This window comes from Homalodisca vitripennis, chromosome 5, assembly GCF_021130785.1.
Source record: "Homalodisca vitripennis isolate AUS2020 chromosome 5, UT_GWSS_2.1, whole genome shotgun sequence".
Classification (NCBI taxonomy): domain Eukaryota; kingdom Metazoa; phylum Arthropoda; class Insecta; order Hemiptera; family Cicadellidae; genus Homalodisca; species Homalodisca vitripennis.
In genome coordinates this window covers 91,843,006-91,863,766 of record NC_060211.1, presented here as the reverse complement: position 1 = coordinate 91,863,766, position 20,761 = coordinate 91,843,006, and the positions used below count along the sequence as shown (strand labels likewise).

The window sequence follows — 20,761 nt, the reverse complement described above, 5'->3', positions numbered from 1 at the left end:
GTAGTAACCTAATTGATCATATGTGAAAAAATAAACATAACATTGGTTTTATAGTACATAAAATTTCGAGTTTGTAAAAATAAACAATTTTGTTACAATGAAAATTTTCATTTTGATAAACTTTCAATATTAATAATGTAAGCATGTGCTCTATAATTGCATAGAAAAAAGGAACACATTGAATGAATAAGTGGTCCTTAAGAAAGTATCATATAACATTTGATCTTTTTGTATATTTTCACATTTTCTCAAAAGTTTTTATTTTTTCAACTTTGAGAAACATTACCTGAAAATTTGTTCCTGATATTGACTTGAACATTTTACACTGTACTCTTGTCACAATCACAAAGTGGCTGATTTTTTGTGATCCTGAATTCGTATTGAGGTGTATACAAATAATAATCATTTTAAAACACATTTTTTAAGTATAGGGTTAAGCTGTGTACGAAATATTTAGACATGGTAATTGCCTAATAACTAATAATCATGTGACAGAGAGATCTGCAGTATATAAAGGTTTTTAAGTTATTTAGATATTGGCCTATTAAAAAGGACTTATTAACATTTTATATTAAATCATATTGATCATTTGATGCATTTAATTTTCAAATTTTTTACATTACAATTAAAAAATGATCAAAGAAATTATGATTTTGGAGTAATATGTTTGAATTGGTCATTTCCACCTAATCTTAACTGGGATTGAAACATCTGAAATAGTTAATAAGCATTAGGTATGAAAGACAATGGGATTCCTTTTACTTGAAAATATCAGAGTAGTAGTAATATAGACTCCCAAATTTATTAATACATTTATAATCCTATCTCTTTTTATGATAAATACCTTGTCATTAAGAATGTAACAGAATTTTGAAGAAATAAAGAGTCATTAAATTAATACATCTGACATTAGGATATCCACTTATTGCTAAGTTACTAACTACTTAACTAATACATAACTAATAAAAAAGTATACAAACCAACTGGTCGGCCACTGTCTAAACTACAGTTTTTAGGCTGTTTTATGCTGCAATATCAGGTGTACAAGGTTTTTTAATATTTTGTGAGAAGCTGCAATCGTGGTGGCAACTAAGCAATATAAATAATTCTTGTTCATTCTTGTCAAGTGAATACTTAACCCTTGTTAAATAAGTAGTTACATTGTAAGTATCGTTCATAAGTAGATGCGTTATTCTATTGTAAGAGAGTCTAAAAAAAGTTGTGTGTATCAGCCAACTTAAAGAATTAAATTTCTCAATATTTGGTACAATAATATGTTGTAGAGAATGGAATAAGAAACATTTTAAATTGGCAAAAGTTGGATATATTCGACCTCAGTAAAACAGGTGAATGAGATAATTGTATTTATTGCAGAAATCTTAATTGAAAAAGAGACACTGCAGCTCTGTACAACCAATTTAGCCATTGAACAATATGTGTTTATATTTAAATTAGTCTAATAACCTTAACATTCAATGATTTTTTGGATCGTTTTTGTATTTACATCAAATAGTTTGGTTACGACAATCTGTATTTGTTGGGTTCAAGAATTTTGTCAGTTGCTGATTCTCTGCTGTTCTTTTTTCTGCTAATACGTGAGTTCCGCCACTCTGCAACGGCAACCACCAGTGTTATGCATTCTTATTAATGTTGTAATAATAATTATGTAGTGATGTTGGCTATGCGTTACCGAAGATAATCACTTGAGAGGTTGAAAAATTATTTCTGCCTATCCACACATTTCGAGAACAAACTGAATAGGCTAGAAATTTTGCATGGATCTTCATTTCTATATAAGGAACATCAAGTTAGATGATGGGTAACAAACAATTTTTAATGTTAGGCCTATCTGTTCACGTTACAAAATCGTGTTGGTTATTGATATCATTCCTTTATTAATTTATTTACAGTTGTATTTGTACATTTCTTTTAACAACTTAAAACCTAATTCAGCAGAAAATAAAATACATGTATTTTACGTTTTCTTTTTTATTAATATATTTGACATATCTTCAATATTCACAATGGGTTATAAGAAGTTTATACAGACTGTAACAAAAAGGCTGGGCCGGCTATGAATTTTCAGGTTCTATGTGTGTTTCCAAGCTAAAAATGAATAATAGTTTCTTCCCAATTTCCACTTTGTTTAGCAGCTATATGCCATTTTGTTTGTTTTTTTAATTCTTATTACAACTTTTTTATCTTTGTTGTTATCTTTACGATCGTTTCAAAACTTGGCAAACGGGTCTATTTCAGAAGGTATTATATCAAATAAATATTTTAAAACCCGTATTAATATTTTTAAAATGGCGGCCAAATAATTTTTGTTTTCTGAAATATCTAAAAAACCACAGTGTTTATCAAAATGTCATAAGACACAATAAAGTGTTTACATACCTTTCCTTCCCAAGGATACTTCATTTGTAAAAATATCCCATAGTTTGGCAGAATTTGAACAGCTGTTAATATAATTAAAATGCAACATTGAAACTGACCATTAGTCCTCCTCCGTAGACTAGTGGATACAGTCACGGCTCTTCTAACTGAGAGATCACGGGTTCAAATCCCGGGGAGCCCCACTCATGATAGGATTAATAGCCACAGTGCCCAAAACAAGCCAGCATAGCCAAAAAGAGCAAAGGCTAAAAAGAGAATAAAAAACTGACTATTAAACTTTTAACATCTAATAAATGTAAACATAACCAAATTAACATTTTTGTAAGATTATTTTGAAATTGGTAGTGTTATGGGTAATAGCTAATTTAATACAATAAACAAATGAAATTTGACAAATTATGAGCCATTTTGTGCATGTGAAATATGAAACCTTCCATAAAATAGTTATTTCTTAATGTATATTTACAAGTGAGGTATCTTTGTATAGAAAAGGTTATTAAAAAAACTTTTTTGTATCTTATAATATTTTGATAAAAACAGTGGTTTATTAGATATTTCATAACACAACATTAAATGGCTGCCATTGTGAAAATATTGTAACTAATTTAAAAATATTTTTTCTAAAATAATACCTTTTGACAAGGACTCATCAACAAAGTTTTGTGTCAATCGTAAAAATAACAACTAAGATAAAATTGTTTTATTAAAAAAAAGAAAAAAAAACAAAATGGCTTATAGCTGCCAAACAAATTGAAAACTGAACTGTGACTATCTGAGCTATTATGCAAAACGAAGTAAAACGATAATTACAAAAATGCACCCACTGACCCTAAACCGGATATTCATCCGGTAAAATAATACAAAAGTCAACGCTCGGCGTGGTCCATCGGTCGTTCGGAGTAATGTTACTTGCTGATATATAACAACATTCGTTCGGAAATAAGAAATATCAAATCTTCGCAAATAAATTCCCAAATTTATCTCAATGGTGAAGTGATACAAAAGTTACCGCTCGGCGTAGTTCATCGGCCCCGGTCGGACTAATGTTACTCGCTGATATATAACATACTTTCGGATATAACGAATGATTAAATATACGCAAGTGAAATCGCAAATTTATCTCAGTGGTGAAGTGATACAAAAGTTACCGCTCGGCGTAGTTCATCGGCCCGGTCGGAGTAATGTTACTCGCTGATATATAACATACTTTCGGATATAACGAATGATTAAATATACGCAAGTGAAATCGCAAATTTATCTCAGTGGTGAAGTGATACAAAAGTTACCGCTCGGCGTAGTTCATCGGCCCGGGTCGGAGTAATGTTACTCGCTGATATATAACATACTTTCGGATATAACGAATGATTAAATATACGCAAGTGAAATCGCAAATTTATCTCAATGGTGAAGTGATACAAAAGTTACCGCTCGGCGTAGTCTACCGGCCCCGTTTGGAGTAAAAATATGTTACTTGCTTAAATATGTTCGGGAATAACGACATATTAAATCTACGCAAATAAATTTGCTATTTTATCGCAATTGTGAAGCGATTCAAAAGACACTATATCTCGGCTCACTCATGTTACTTCATGATAATTATTACTCAGCGTTCTTTCCGGAATAGAGATAGATAGTTAAAAAAATATGTAGAAAACTCAAATATTAGTCTATATGGAAGAACCCTATCAAACGAGTTTGTTTAGTTAAAAAGCGCGCGTTTTAATTCTCGTTCTCTGGCATTTTTTACTATTACTGAATTATCACTAGTGTTTAAATTCCATACCATCACGTTTTTTCTTAAGAATTAATTTAAAAAAGTATAATAAGTTTACTCCAATTGATTTGTAAAACTATTGGACGAAAATCATGTTTCAGTTTATTTCAAAGTGAATCAGTTTCGTACATCTGCAATATTGATTTACAGTCAGTGACTGAGCAGGCACTGCTTCTTTCTCCTGCTTTCTGAAACTCAAACAATGCCATAACAATAGGTTGGAGGTCCTTTTGAAGGATTGTTCTCTTCCCGGAATCTGTCATCCCCTAAATCGCCGCTTGCTTTGTTTTGAGATCGTAAGTCCAAGAAGGATCAAAATGTAACGGATTTACTCTTATTTCAAAAGGAAATTTTATGGAACAAGTACTAGACTAAACCTTAAATGCTCTGAGGGTCCATCATGCTTTGTGAAATGCACACCTGTTATTGTGAGAGTTCTGAAACCTCTTATACTGAAATTGGTAAACAAATTTTAATAATAACTTGAATATAAATTGTTGAATATGTCTTTTTTTCACGAAGAGGAATCGGATCATCAGTATAAAATAAAAGAATAACAAATTTGCATCTCAGCAAAAAAGTGACAAAAATGTACAAAAAATATGAACATGTTTTCTCAAATATGATATGCAACATTTAGAATAGCCAAGTTATAGATTATTTTGCATAATAAAATAGTAAAATTAAATAGTATTTGAAGGTTTGTATTATAAGGTAGTACATTGTAATTGTTTTAGATTAAAAAATGTTATTATTATTCTTTTAAATTGCGGTTGCTGGGTGACATACTAATAAAAAACCTTGTTTGGTCCTCTTTACCCTCGAGTTTTTATCATTTTTTATAACTAATCTGACAGCACTAGTGTTACATTTTATTTTACATTTTATAATAGATTTTAAAAACAAAAATATAGATGAAAAATGAAAATTGCTTAGGAGAAAAGCTAACCTATGTACTCACCAATGTAGGTTGTTTCAAAATCTCCTTTTTAATTTATTGTATTTTGCTAATAACCAACAGAGAACCAAATGAAACAAAATATTTAACCAAAGAGTTTTAGTTTACTATTTTTTATATTAATATTTTATCATGGACCATTACAAAGTTTTATTATATATATTTCACAATTAATGAAGTTTATTTTTTTGTACATTAATTAACATTATTAACAGTAACATTAATTAACTTTGTACATTAACTAAACTAAATATGTAAATACTGAAGTATATCAACTCCAACCTATATTGCGACAAGCCTCAGGTTGTGTACGAGAAATCTAGAAAATTCTATCTGAACTGTGCGAACTCCCAAAATGCTAGCGTTCCAAGTTTACAGTTGGTGCTCAGTCTTGTTCTTTTCTCTAAAAAGAGTGATATGGTTGAAGAGGTCGATGTTCATGTGGGGCTTATTACAAACGATTCATTGCTGATTATCTGTGATGAAACCTTTATTAACGATATAAAGTAAAGGCTCACGTTTTTTTTTTTTTTTTAAATTAGTGACTGTTGTTCTACTAATAGTATGTTCAGGGTGTTTTCATTAAAGGCTCTTTTAACATTATTATAAGTCCTCATTTGCCCAAAGAATATGATGATTTATACACCTTCTCTAATAGAAAAAACTTGTTTAATGTCCAAAAAAGTGCACATATTTAAAAGTTTACTTATAGTAGCAGCTCAGTAAACATAGTTTAAAGCCAACAATTTGTTTTGTGTGGTCTGCTTTTTATTTAAAGTTTTATATTGTTAAGCCAAGAACTTTTCATGGCCATTTCATCATATGGCTTTAAGTATCATTTACAAATTTTTAGTTACTTAAACCCTGTGAGGGTAATATATTATTAACTGAGTGTTAAGTGAAGCCTCTTCAATAGTGGCTGATGAACAAAATCTGATTTCTGTCAACCTGTACGCAAGATAAGTGTCAAATGGTTTGACCTAAAGTTTGAGATTCGGTGTGAATCTCTGCTTCGCTATTGAAAATAGTAAACACTGGTTCATTGGGAATTTTGATTTCTGTTTGTCAAAAAATCACTTTAGTTATGGTGTTATAGGTACAGTAACGTATTGGCAACAAGAAAAACACAGAATAAACAAGTTATTAAACAGAGTATACTATAATGAAGATAATCATGTGACATATTCCAGTAACTTATCAACACAATGTTATTCAAAGTATAAGTAAATGTTACAGTCTCATTATTGATTTAAAAATCTGCGTTTATGGGCTAAAAAGAATTCGTATATTTAAAATTAGCCTCTAGAAAAGTTGGTCTACTACACATTTTTAGGCACCTAAACTTTTTATTTTTACTATTACTTTTGTTTATATGAAAATCATTTGGGTCACTGCAGTATTATTTATTCTTTTAGTACAGTAATAAATCATATGTGAAAACAGGATATTTTCCATTTGACAAACTGCTCATGAAATGATTTTATTAATAGGATTTTATGATCGATTTCATTTGAGATAGTCCAGTAAAGACTTGTGACGGAACAGTATTACTGGTATGTAAGAACATCATACAAAGTTATATAACAATAATTGTTACCAGCTTATAGCCTGAATAATTAAACAAATAATATAACAGATTACATGCTTTATATATCCAGTGGCTTAACAGTTTGTAAGGTTAGATGTCAAATTACAGTTTTCATACACCACAATAAGATACGGTTTAATAAACTAAAGATTGTTATTAGTCAATAAATTCCTTACACATAAAACTATGTAGATTAAAAAAATTTCAATATTTTTAATAATATATTGCACAAAAGTAAATTGAAATAATGCACAGTGTAATCATATTGTAAATGATTTATTTTTAAGCTAAAATCACTCAAATATATGAAATATGAGACTTAGTAACAGCACAACAAAACAACTAAATCCTTTAATATGGTTTATCTTAATATACATTCGTATAAATCACCTTAATGTTATAAACTTTAAGGTGTTTCTGTCCCCTTTCCTTACATTTAAAACTTTATGGTTTCATTTCATCATCAACCATCATAAGACCACTGACATAAAAATCAATGAATATGTTTTTAAGTACTTTTTTACATTGCAAGAAACATAAATAGATTTTATGATAGACTTTCCTATCATTAAAATATTTCAGTCAAGTCATATAATAGTCGATTTACACATTTTTGTACAAAAAATTTAACATATAACATCACACATAAGTCATGACTTATTTAGTTACTTATTAAGTCGTAAATGAGAATGGAAAATGCATAATATGCTATTTATCAACATTTCTTGACCAACACAGTTTTTTAATTTGGTTAAAGGATATACCATTCTATAAAAATTGAGCTTCCATCTCTAGAAAGTGGCCGCTTTCTACAAAAAAATGTTAGATAGTTTGTAACCGGTAGGAATGTATGAATCGGATTCCTCATAAAACAAACAGTGTTCATTCAGATTGCTATATCACAGTTACGGTCAGTTAAGAATACATTTATTTATTTATTTTACACATACAGTTACATAAACCATGTGTATCTAGAATATAACATGCATATGCAAGATAGAAGTTATAGAAAAGGAAACATACAAAGAGCAAACAGTTCTGTTGTCACTGTCAGCCAAATTACAACGAACAACTATCAAAAAATGGTAATGACAAGCAATTAGTCTAACATGCATTAGTGTGCTAGTTTTTCAACAAAACTGCATTAACTATGTACAAAGAAAATAGCAAGTTATCATATTTGTCAGCTATAAATTAGGTAACATGCAGTTGCACAGGTACATATAATCCGAGCAATATAACTTTACATAACAAATGCACTTAACCTATAAAAATGCATTACCAAATGCACTTAACCTATAAAAATGCATTACAAGACGGCCGGTGACTTTAATATGGTAATAGGATCACCGAAAAACACAGCAATAAGCACAGTACACGAGTATAAGAAAATAAAGAATAAAAAATGCCAATATAAACCCGAACGTGTGAAGATAATACTGATATTTAATGTGACAATGAAGAAAATTATAGAGCTTGCTTTGAATTTAAAATGTATTTGCCACAGCACTCACTAAACTTCATTCTTACACAACCATTGATCAATGAGCCGATATGGATGGAAGTGGTGAACTAGGTGACATCAACTCAAGACAGGAGCAGGTTACAGACTTTCTTCTTGAAGGTCAGAACACTGGCATTACAGAAAAAACCGAGCCCTGAAGACACGTTGTTCCCCAGACTTATCATCCTCGGAAGATGAGAATGGTGTTGGTAGTTTGTACTATAGTGTCTCCTGAAAATAGGTCACAGGTTCTTGTCCAGCAAGGAACCCACAGTTCAATCAGCGTGAGCAAACATCTAACATATCAGCCTTATTTATAATAGATTGAATGTTTAAATGAATAATTGTTAAACTTTGGTGACGATGTCAATGCTTTTTAATGATCTTATGATGACTAATAAAGATTCTTGATTAAATACTGTTCACTTGTTGTTTTTGATGGTCTGGTCTGTACTGGAAGTAACTCATTTTCGTAACTGGTGTTCTGATACTGTCTTGAACCCTTTCTGAGCAGTGAAGTATATGTGAAATAGCATGAATGAGTGAGAATGTTAAATCTGGCTGGAAACTGATTATTAACAATAATAATCGGAAACTGACCTTTCCTTTATAATTCACACTTAAATCGCAATAATTATTATTTTAATTAAAACAGATTACTATGAAATAACTAATATTGACATTTTTGCTTACAGGATAGCATCAGAACTCAAATAGAAGAGGTCCAAAGACACATTATCTGTCTGGGCGAATCTCAGGTGAGAAACACATTATTAAAAAAAAAATTGATTCTATAATTAGTATGATGTATGCTAAGTTGCATACATAAACACCTTAACTGCTGGTGAATATAAGTATTCTCATAGCACAGCAAGCACACTAGGGCATCTGTCTAAGTCAACCTGTTAATATAAGTATTATATAATTGATTCTATAATTAGTATGATGTATGCTAAGTTGCATACATAAACACCTTAACTGCTGGTGAATATAAGTATTCTCATAGCACAGCAAGCACACTAGGGCATCTGTCTAAGTCAACCTGTTAATATAAGTATTATATAATTGATTCTATAATTAGTATGATGTATGCTAAGTTGCATACATAAACACCTTAACTGCTGGTGAATATAAGTATTCTCATAGCACAGCAAGCACACTAGGGCATCTGTCTAAGTCAACCTGTTAATATAAGTATTATATAATTGCATGCCAAGTATAGGCCTACATGATTAGTATAATGTGTGTTGCATTACAATATTTATGGGAGGTTGTTAAAATACACGTACATTCTATGTAAATTACTTAAAATGGTTTTACATTACAGGAATAAATAAAATGTTTTTAAGTTATTTTCCATCTTAATTTAATAAATAAGGCAGTATACGTACTTTACAGTTTCTAAAAATAAAATTATTGTAGTTTTTTATTATATCATACATGAGTTCCAGCTGCTGTAAATCAGCTATTCTGATTAGCTGACTTGTTTAACCACAATGCTCTATAATGTTTCACTCTAAACTGAACAATTATATACAGAGTAAATTCTAGCAATATGTATTTTATTTGTGCTGTTAGTACTGAGGAGACTAATGGCATCACAGGAGTTTTATGTAAAATCAAGTTATTCATAAAATATTATTCGACTATGCAATTACAATACTACATAACCAACAATACATGCTATATCAATACTTTAATCACGGATATTAGCTCAGTAGGAGATATGGTATCACCCTGTCTACACTGTTAAACAGAATACATTCAATTCATCACATTAATTTTATTCATCAATTATAAGGCTAAATAAATACAATTAACACAACAAATTTTTGAAACGTGACATCTGTACAGCTAGTTCGAACAAGTTCAAATAAATACAGCCAATACCATTTTACCTGTTTTCAGTTTATCAGGCATTTTAACTCATTGACATATTAAGACGAGAGTGAATCGCTGGTAATAACTAGTTTCTGTACCCCATGGTTGATACTCAGGATAGCCAGGTAATAAGATTTTCGGAGGTAAATGCATTTAGTGGTAAAGGACTATAACATTTAAACTCTTCAGATAGACTAATATTCCTTTCTGATTTTATTTTATTTTGAGGTTTCATTATTAATATGTTGACTGCGGCAAGACACCTTAATGTTCAGTGACCTTGGTCTTACTCAGTATAAAGCTACAGTGAACATGTTAAATTCTCTATACAAATAACCTAATGAATTGAATAAACTAATGGACTGTGTTTATTATAGATATTTCTATGATTATTACAGAAAATCTTAGTTGCCCGTCTACGTAATGAAGTGGATCCCCGGGCGATACGTGCCAGCAACAAGCACAAGACACCACATCCTCCCCGGCCCCAGGAGCGGTTTAACCACCGAGGCAAGAGTGAGGATATTGCACGTTCGTTACTGGTCAAGAATGCCCACAAGGATCGGTCACGGTTTAAGCCCACACACCGCGGTGGCAATGACAATGCCGGAGAACAGAAAGCCTCGTTGCCTAAGGGGCGACATCCCTCTATTGATAGTTCAAGTGAGGAGAATAGGACTCCTTGTGAGTCCCCCATTAACGGGAATAGTGGTGAGTTCAACCTACAACATGGCTGATTAGATTTCACATGTCTACCTAGTAATATCTTAACAAAACGTTTGGTATTATTTGTACATTGTGTCAAATAATGCTCCTTGAATTGAATTCTCAGAAATACTCTTTAAATTGTTGACATGGTTCTGGGACATAGTCAGTAAAACATCTCCCTAACATTATATATGATGTTCCAGACAATGAGAAAAAAGGAATAAAGCGCAACAGTGTACAAAGTCGTTGCCAGCCTGCTAAGAGGCCCAAGACTACACTACAGGCTACTCCCCGCCCTAGCTCTCCAGCCAAGGCCTTGGAGTAAGTAGCACTTAACCCTAGCATTGCCAACTACAAGTAGGTAGATGTTTGTAGAATAATACGTGTTGAGGGCTGTTTGGACCTTTTACGGCCAGACAAAATTGAACATTGGCAGCACACGTAAGCAAGAAAATTAGCTGTTTTTATTATTTTCAAATATAAAAAGGTATTTTATCTGTGTTTTAAATAATTTGTTTAGGTTTACTACATGGCATTTATGTCCTTGATTTCATATGCAGTTGCAAATTTGTGAATCACCACCAGAGGTGTTTCAATATGTTTTACTACAGCTTCTTTATTTTTTAGACTGAAATATAAAAGAAGGAAATAACTAATAGCTTTACTAAATAAGGCGTCAAATTTGGAGAGAATTAGAGACAGCACATATTCAGAAATATCTTAATTGAAACACTTTAATTACCACTGCATCTACTGATCCCACTCCCTCCCCTGTACACATTGGTTGTTGATTTTCAAATGCATTTAAAGTAGTCTTTGGTGATTTGGCAGACAAAGGTATAAATGAGGCAGAAGTATGTGTAACAGGCTTTGCTAAAGGTAGAATAAGGTATATTCCTTAGAGAGATAAGCACCATTATCAAACTCAACATTACCCATATAGTAATGAAGTTTCATGTAAAATTTTGGGTCTATATAACTTCATTCTCAAAATGTCCCTGTGAGTGATAAGTTGCACTAACATTCAGCCAAATTCCGTGAACTGTCATTTAACATCGCAGAATTTGATGTATAGCAATTAATTAAGTTAATTAATTGCTGTACATCAAATGTATTGCTATACATTTGAGATTTGGAAGCAATTAAGTTTCATGCTTCCAAATCCCATTAGAGGTCATGCACCATCATCAAACTCGATTTAGTTTATGTATAAATTAAAATTAATGCAAAATTTATTCTTTAGCTTAATTTGTTTTTGAGATATCGTGGAGATAGATAGGTTAACAAGAAATAATTTGCAATACATTAATATGTGTATGAAACTGTTTTCAAAATTAAAATACAATGTTAATTGGAAATATTTCATTGTCATAAAACTTTAGTTTAATTAAATATCTTTATTTTTGTTTCAGTGTTTTGACCAGTTCCTCAGAAGAATCACTTGATTCTTTGGTATCACAACAACCTGAATCCGAGAATAAGGTGGAATTTGCCCTTGCCTTAGGTGAGTTAATTAACTTTACATGAATAAATAAAGCAATTTTTCAAACCAAAAGGCAAACAAATACCAGAAATATTTGTTGGCAAAAGTGTAAGAGAATTCTAGTTTTAATTAGTATCTAACTACTGATAAAAGTGATTTAGCAAATTAGGTATTCCTCTTTAATCAATACTTTCGGTCCTGACATCATCTGTATGTATATATATATATACTAGCTGTTTCCCGCGGCTTCGCACGCTTTTCGTAAGTTTTGACCGCGTATGAGCATTTCTGGTTGAAGTAAATTATATTTCCAACCCCGATGTAGATTTTACCTTGATGTCACGATCAAGAAAATATGTCAAAAATGTATTGTACATGCATAATGTATTTTATTACAAAGTGGTCTACCACTCAACCTTTAAGTTCAACCAAAAATTTAGTTTAGACAATTATACATCATAACTTAGCGCCTTCAAATAGTGTTTCACTGTTTAATATACGTATCTATCTCGTAATTGCAGGTTATAATGTGCAGGCGCTTTGAAAACTTTTCTTCATTTTATTCGTTTATATTCACGACATAAGCGAATAATTCAGATAATAACTATCCTATCTTCTAAGTTAGACTAAATTACGGATACATGTGAAATTTGATTGAAATTGGTTCAGTCGTTTTGGAGTTTGTTGGCAACATACATCGTGACTCAAGATTTTTATATATATATAAGATATATATATATATGAATATAAAAAATGTCGGTATACAGTCTCAGACTGTAGTATATAGAGAGAGGTTCATAAATTAATTGCTTTAAAGTTTAAAAAGTAATAAAACTTTAAATTGTAGTATACCAAAAACATTACGAAAAATCTACTTACAATATAGAATGTATAATACGTGCCGTGTCAACTTGCTTAGCTTCTCAATATAAATGTGCCTTAAATGACTAGTAACTAAGCAGTAACTCTGCGTTGTTTTTTGGCTTTATTGAGGACCTGATAGGTCCTCCTTAAAATCATATTGTCTGTTTGGCTGTGTATATATTTTGATAGAAAAATCCCACGGACTTAAAAGAACTTTGTTGGTTTTGGTGTCAAAAGGTCAAAGGGCAGTATTACTTAAGTCTTGACTAAACTGATTTTTTCCTGGATTAGTGAAATTTGGTGATGAGTAGCTCAAAATATTCCTTTTTTATACTTATTAACTGGAAAGTTTCAGGTTGTGTCCATGAAACGAACACTAAAAGTTATGAGACTGACTGGCAGTGGTTGCATGTTCTGACTAACCTAACTTCTAACTGCAACTTTGTTGCCTTTTGACTCAAAATCAATAGGTTCTTCCTTGGATCAATAGGAATCTATGTACCAGGTTTTGTGCCTATAATACCTTTCTATCAACAGTTATTGCACAGATTGACAGATAAGACGACTTATTTTAAGAAGGAGGGTCTCTAATAATATTGGAAGACAGTTTTGAGGGATGTCATATATTTCTTACGGAAACATTTTAATGAATGTTGACAGTATCAACTCATGTAAACAGTGAAAATGATATGCTCAAATGAACAAAGTAAGATTAATCATTAACATGTGTAGTGTTCAAACAATTCTATTTAGAGTGAATCTTATTTACCATAATGTATGTCTGTAGTCTTTAAATTAGCCAAATTATTGTTAAAGCATGATTTCAACCATAGATCATGAGATTTTCTGTTAAATTCCTGCAAAGTTGCTTTAAAAATAAATTTGATTGTTATCAGGTCTAATCACGCAGGAAGTGTACAGTAGGATAATAAAAAAGAAGAGCGAAAGAAGAAGAAGAAAGGTGAACACTCAACATCATCTTTATGATGATCTTTGGGATCTCACTATGGTGAGTACAGTATTCATTCTTTAATTTCCTTTATAGTGGCGACGTGCCTAGATTGTATGAGTGATGGATGTTATAAAAATTTGAGTTTATGCCATGGAGAATACACAGCACATCTTGTTGAAATTTGGAGATGAAAATATTAAAAACCCTTCCTCCTGACTCACTTTTGGTCTGTGAAGCATTCATCCGGAATGGGTCCTACGCTTAGAAACTAGAGCTTCTCGTTTAGGTACTGTGGCTCTTTCAGAATAAGAGCTTCATAAATCATGCAGAATATTTGATATTTATAATTTATATAATTCTACAAACAAACTTCCATAGGGAGCATGTTGACTGTATCTCAGAAAGGAGGCACTTAATCACTTTATTCTTCTGTTTCTTCAAGAGTTTGCATTCATCAGTCTGGTTTAATCTTATCTTCATCAGTGATGTTTCTAAAAAAGGCCATGTCCTGATAGCATTACGAGTACCAGTCTTGTACTCTCCTTTCTTAGGTCTAGAAGCAGCCCATCCTATAACATAGGGAGAGGTAAACATATTTTGTTATTGTTTGAGTCCTGAGGTCCTCCATGTGTTCCCAGACATTTACTAGAGGCTTGAGGCGTGATTGGGCTTGCACAGCGTCCTGAGTCAGAAATACCCCTACCTCACATTGCCATCCATGAGGGGGGTGAAGTGCAACCAACCTGACCCCCTCCAGTCTTGTAAACTGGAAGGAGAAACTACTGGACTTCATCCAGAGATTGCAGAACCATATATTTGGTACTCACAAACAATAATCCCAATTGAGCAATCTCCCTCTCATTTAAAATGTACCATGTATTGGGTGAGGTTTTTCTTGCCAACATGACAGTGTGCTTCTAACAATGTCATAAAAACATAAAGCACATTACTTTCAATTATAAGTATAAATATGATCATGTATGTAATGAGTGGTGCAACTTTCATAAAAATAACATTTATTGTAATTTTAAGAACTGTAACAAACAAAACTGTTTTGCAGCAACTCTTCATCGCCCACACTCTTTTATGACCACAATATTGTAGTTAAATAGCTAACCTGAACTCTTTTGACAGTTGCAGAAGCGTAATAGTAGAGTGAAGGAGCCAGTGGAGTATGTAGATGACGGAAGCCGTGATTGTGGCACTCCATTGAGCGATTCGGACAGCCTATGCTTTGTCTGCCGTAATCCTGGTAATAATTTTTTACACTTCTTTTATTTGTCTTAATTTTTTAAACTATTTAATTGATTTTCTTGTAATTCACAACCAAAAGTGTAAATTTTCATATTTTATCTTTATAGTTTCTGATGTAATGAAGATTATCTATGCCTTTATTATTTTATCATTTATGATTGGCATAACATACATTAATTTACAATAATATTGTCTTTTAAAATTCTATATACAAGTCTTTTATGTGTTGTTATCAAACAGTTTATACTAACCCCAGAAGTTTCAATCATTTGTACAATGTTTTTAGTCTGTTTATATGAATACATTTTAATTTGTTTTTAAATAAATACCTGTAGTATAAAACAAATTTATAACTATATTTTCTTATAAATTAATAATAAATGTATTTAGTTTTTTTGTTTTTGAATCCTTATAAAAATTTATAAAAGTAAATTTAAAGCATTTAAATTCATACCCAAAGTCATGTTTAGTGTTTTAATATTCCACGTTATGCGTAAGACAAAGCGAACAAATGAGAAAAATTAGAATGCTGCAAACTTGTTAGGAATGATAAATGACAAGAAAAAGACTTACACATGTTTAAGTCCATAAAGTAAATAAGCATAACATTTCTAGCAAATTTTATTGTTAAGTTTTGTAACTAATAAATTTGTAAATACACTTGTTATTAAAATAAATTATTATTGCTTCAAAAGTAATAAGTTACTGATATACTAAAAAATCTATATATGATTTATACTAATTTCCTTGAATGAAAATGGAAATGGAATTGTTATAATGAACCTTACTAAACTATTTGTATTGTTTTAGTGATTTAAAAAGACATTGACGTATCACTCCATTCATGACAATAACTTTGTAAAATAACAAAGTAAATAGTATAACAATCAAATAACAATAGTATCTTTTTATCGTTAGTAACTATCATTGAACAATAATAACTCAAAACACATACATAAATATGACACCAGACACCGCCATCTAGTATGTAACATAAAACTCAATATAAGGAAGGCTTTTGCCGATTCAAAGGTTAACAAGTTTTTATTTTGATCAGTAATTGAATATTGACTTGAATACATAATGTTTTATATTATCGGTTTTTGCAGGAATTGGAGAACAAAGAGAATGCAGAGTGTGTCAGACCATGTGTCACGTGTCCTGTGTCACTGGCAACATCTGCCCTGCCTGCACTCACCAAGCCCCCTCCTCTCCTCTGATTACAGGTTAGTCTGTGTTACTGTACACTTGCATGGGGACCGAGGTTATACTTCTCTATACTGTCAACATCATCGTTTTAACTGACCTTGGATACCTTTGTCTTTTTAATCAGTGGTGTGGAATAAATTTTCAGTCTTTCTTCTCGATATAATCTTTTCTATAATTTAATCATTCTTTGAAGAATTGTCTTGGAATGAAATTCTCAAAGGTATAGTATAGAAATTTTCTTAAGCTTGCGTCATACACTATGAATTGTCATATAAATGACAATAACTTGTACTGAAGTCAAAGATATTTATTGTCAGGCAATAGGATGGAATAATATCCAGGATTTACGCTGAGTAGATCTTAATGCTGACCCATATGTAATACTCAGCTATCTTTTATGGACACTAATTAGTATTATGGTTTACTCTACCTCCATAGATTAGTACTGTCTTATGGTGAAAGTTATATTTTATTTATGATCATATATTGTGTAATAAATAACATGTATGACCTAAGCCATACTTTTTTAGTGTCATTGCCCACTGAAAATATTCAACAGTCAGGAAGTTCACATGTTTGGTCATTGGCTGTTATAAATACTTAAGTGCAAAGCTGCAATACATATTTTGTTTTTACCATTATATTCTTTGTTAACGTGTAAACATTATTTTAAGAGTAATGTTTTAATGCTACAATTAGGTACATTCCTTAGATTTCAGAGATGGTGTAACCTACCTTCGTTATTAAATTCAAATTAATGTGTTGTTTATGAAAATAATAGAATACTCCAGTAATGCATTAAATTCTGTAATTTAACTCAGTACGAAATTACAGTAGCTATATTAGTATAAATGTTTAAACTGCAAGTATTACTCTAATAGTAATGACTAATACCATTATTTTAATTTTGCTCCATCATAGTAAAACATTACAATCTTTACTGACCATCAAGGTTTGACTTTTTACTTTAGAATATAAAGGTGGCATAATGAAACACTACTAAAGAAATAACAGTCAACTATGTTAGGAAATAAAATAAAAAATAAGCTGTTCTTTCGTCTGTGTATAGTGATAAAATTTGACTTTTAAATGATGATAGTATTAATTTTAAATTTCAGATCAGTAACTTTCTTAGAATAATATTATTTGGAAAACTTTACATAAAATTATATAACAAAGTATTAAATGGTACTATATGTTTATAAACTTTGTCATTCTGTCTTTTCCATTAAACAGAATTATTACATTCAATATAAATTATAAACATTTGATTATTAATATATTTACAATAATTTCATGTAAAACAATATTTCATATCAAATCATTATATTTAAAAAATTAGTACTGCAAAGAATGTAATAAATACTTTACCATCTGGAATCTTAAAATCTAGAACCGGTTTTTCTTCAGAACTTAAGAAAAACCGAAGAAAGCGTAAAAAAAATTGTATAACAAAATGTATATAATATTAATGTCTGATATAATTACTTAAAATTATATTAATCAAAAATTGCTTTAAATAATAAATACACTCTTATGCCAGTGTGCAACAGCAGCATTTGGAACAAGTAGGGCTCACTCGGGAGTCTTCTTACCTACTAACACTTCACTCTACTAAGACTCCATAGCGGGCTTGAACCTCATCCATTGTAGGACATTGCCTCTTCAGCTGAACATTTGCAGAGGAGATTATCATGTCATATATCACCTGTATCCCACCGGAGAAATAACATAGACTGTAGATTACTTACTTACTGTAGATTAATTTAAAATGTTACTAATTGTTTCTTTTACCACTAATAGTTTGGGCAAAAATATAATTGCAACATCTTTACAAGATTGTTCCCATTCCAAAATATGCCAAAGATAAAAGAAATGTATAATTAACGTAGCAAAGGTTTGAAATTAAACTTCAAATTCGGAAACTGTTCTTGTATAATGCCTTTAAAAAGATTATACTTATTCAAAATTTATAATATTTCAAATAGTGATGGGCAAATCTAGAATTTGAAAATCTTATATCCGAATCCTACAAAACTGATTCTCCGAGTTTCAAATTCTAATAGCTTTGTTTAACTTAAGTATGATTTAAACAAAATTACTACACAATTTGTTTTATTCTTAACCTCTGGAGTTATAAAAAGTAATTCAATAATACCACTTTATTGTAAAGGGATTTGTAGAGGTTCATAAAAATCTCTATATTTTAAGAACTAAGTCTTATCCCCTACATTCTGCTTTAATGTTATAGATTATAATATGGGATTCTACAATAAATACTTTGAATCTACAAAAAGTATGGGCATAAATTTGATCGCTTATTAAACGTATTTTAAACTTGAATATTTGACAAATTTGAAACCACCCATAGCATGATTTAAAAAAATATTAAAATATAAACATAATATATTTTATAGAGGAAACATACTACAACAATTGTAAAATGAACAAAAATTTGCTGCTGACAATCAAAATATGAAATATGGCGGTTTTTTGTTAAAATAAAGAATGCAGGTTTCTCAGTTCAGCCACTGTTGTTGATGGGTAGTCAGTCTCACCCCATATAAAAACAAGTGTGAAGAAACTATTTTTTTTTTTTATTACACTAAAGATATCTTGCAATTTATAAAAACCCGGAAACATTCAAAAGTTGTTGGCATATGGAATATAAAATTGTATTTTCAAGCAATACATTAAATATTTCTCATAGGTTAACAATTGTCATATATATAGTTACGTACCTGTTCATCTTTCACGTGTTCGTCTTTAACTATGCTTATATTAAACCTATGAAAAAAAGGAAAACACAAAACTGGTTAAAAATGATAAACCTATAATAGCTCCATTATATTCTTTTTAAGGTATATAAGAGAATAATTTATAACAAATAATTGTTTTGAAAATAATAATTTTAATTATCCACATCAATCTTGCTTTTGTAAAAAGAAAATATTAATAATGCAATTATTAAATTACCAAACAAACACTGTTGACAAATATCAAAATCCACTCTTGTATTCTGTGATTTATCAAAAGTATTTGTGTTAATATGTACATGTTACAGAAATTAAGATTTTATGGTATGAGTGGTGAAGCATTTAAAAAATTTCACTGACTGGTTTCTTAGTTTGGTTCCACAATTAGCACTGTGCTGTCAAGTTCTACTGTTATCATCCTGATAACAGATGCACAATTGAGTGCACCAAGCTGCTTAAAATAAAAATTACTTTTTGAATTTGTTTATGATCATATGAATGATTTTGTAAGGTTTGTAAATTACAGTTTTATCGCAAATTAAAAATTGAGGATAAAGATTTTTTTATTTATTTAAAATTGTTGTGTTAAAAATAATTTACATATGTTTACAAAGAATAAATATTAACTCCATAAGTTAGACACATAACCAATATTAAATTTAGTATCAAAAATTCATATGAAATGTACTATGTTAATATTATAATTAACCACATTGGATCACATTTCACAACACAAAATAAATTAATGTCAATTGTCTGCAGTATGTGCACACTCTATAGTAAATAGTGGTTTTATAAAACTTCTTAGTCTTATTGTCACCAAAGTCACTGTCACCACTTTCTATCACTGTTTGTCACTTGTACTAAAATATTGCCCATCTTAACTTTACACTAGCCTTCAGGATGTTAAGGCACCAGAGTGGAGAGGTGTAAAATTTATACCAATCCAAAATTACTTGTCACTTTGAAAATGTTCTGCTTTCACCTCTTTATCCAGTTCACACATTTGTCTGTCAGCTGGTCAGTTCTTTCTCTTGAAAAGAGCCTCGAGTATGTGATCGGAGCTTTATGTTTGTTAGTTTAACTTTTGGAAGTGTTTTACTCATTTTAATATATATTGGATTTGTAGCTTTGTTTGATATAGAGTAATCATAGTAGGTTATTATTTATTTGTTTTTTCTTGCAAATCTTTTATAATATCACCTGGGTCGTAAAAATTTGAAGATTTAACAGAAATTTTAGAAGCTAAACAGGCTACATGCAGTTTGCACTAGGGCTATGGCTAAATCGATAACTCTTTAAATTTCATTAGAATTACTAAAATACAGATGTTTTAGAAACTAAACAGTTGTACTTATTAACCTCAAACAAGTGACACATAGTTTGTGGTAGAGATAAGGTCGATCAACAACCTCTTTATAATTGCATCTGAG

At 30.6% G+C, this 20,761-nt stretch overlaps 1 protein-coding gene across 2 annotated transcripts in view; it reads left to right on the top strand.

Moving 5' to 3' along the window:
• LOC124362506 (PHD finger protein 21B-like) overlaps positions 1-20,761 on the top strand; it is a 49,884-nt gene that overhangs the window by 10,543 nt on the left and 18,580 nt on the right. For both annotated transcript variants that reach the window (XR_006922469.1, XM_046817069.1), the window contains exons 3-9: positions 8,917-8,979; positions 10,501-10,813; positions 11,014-11,131; positions 12,223-12,314; positions 14,054-14,166; positions 15,244-15,361; positions 16,473-16,589. Coding sequence is in view for 1 of the 2 variants with exons in the window: in XM_046817069.1 (XP_046673025.1) it covers positions 8,917-8,979; positions 10,501-10,813; positions 11,014-11,131; positions 12,223-12,314; positions 14,054-14,166; positions 15,244-15,361; positions 16,473-16,589 (934 nt within the window). In the remaining variant the exon portion in view is untranslated. The remainder of the gene's footprint in view (positions 1-8,916; positions 8,980-10,500; positions 10,814-11,013; positions 11,132-12,222; positions 12,315-14,053; positions 14,167-15,243; positions 15,362-16,472; positions 16,590-20,761) is intronic.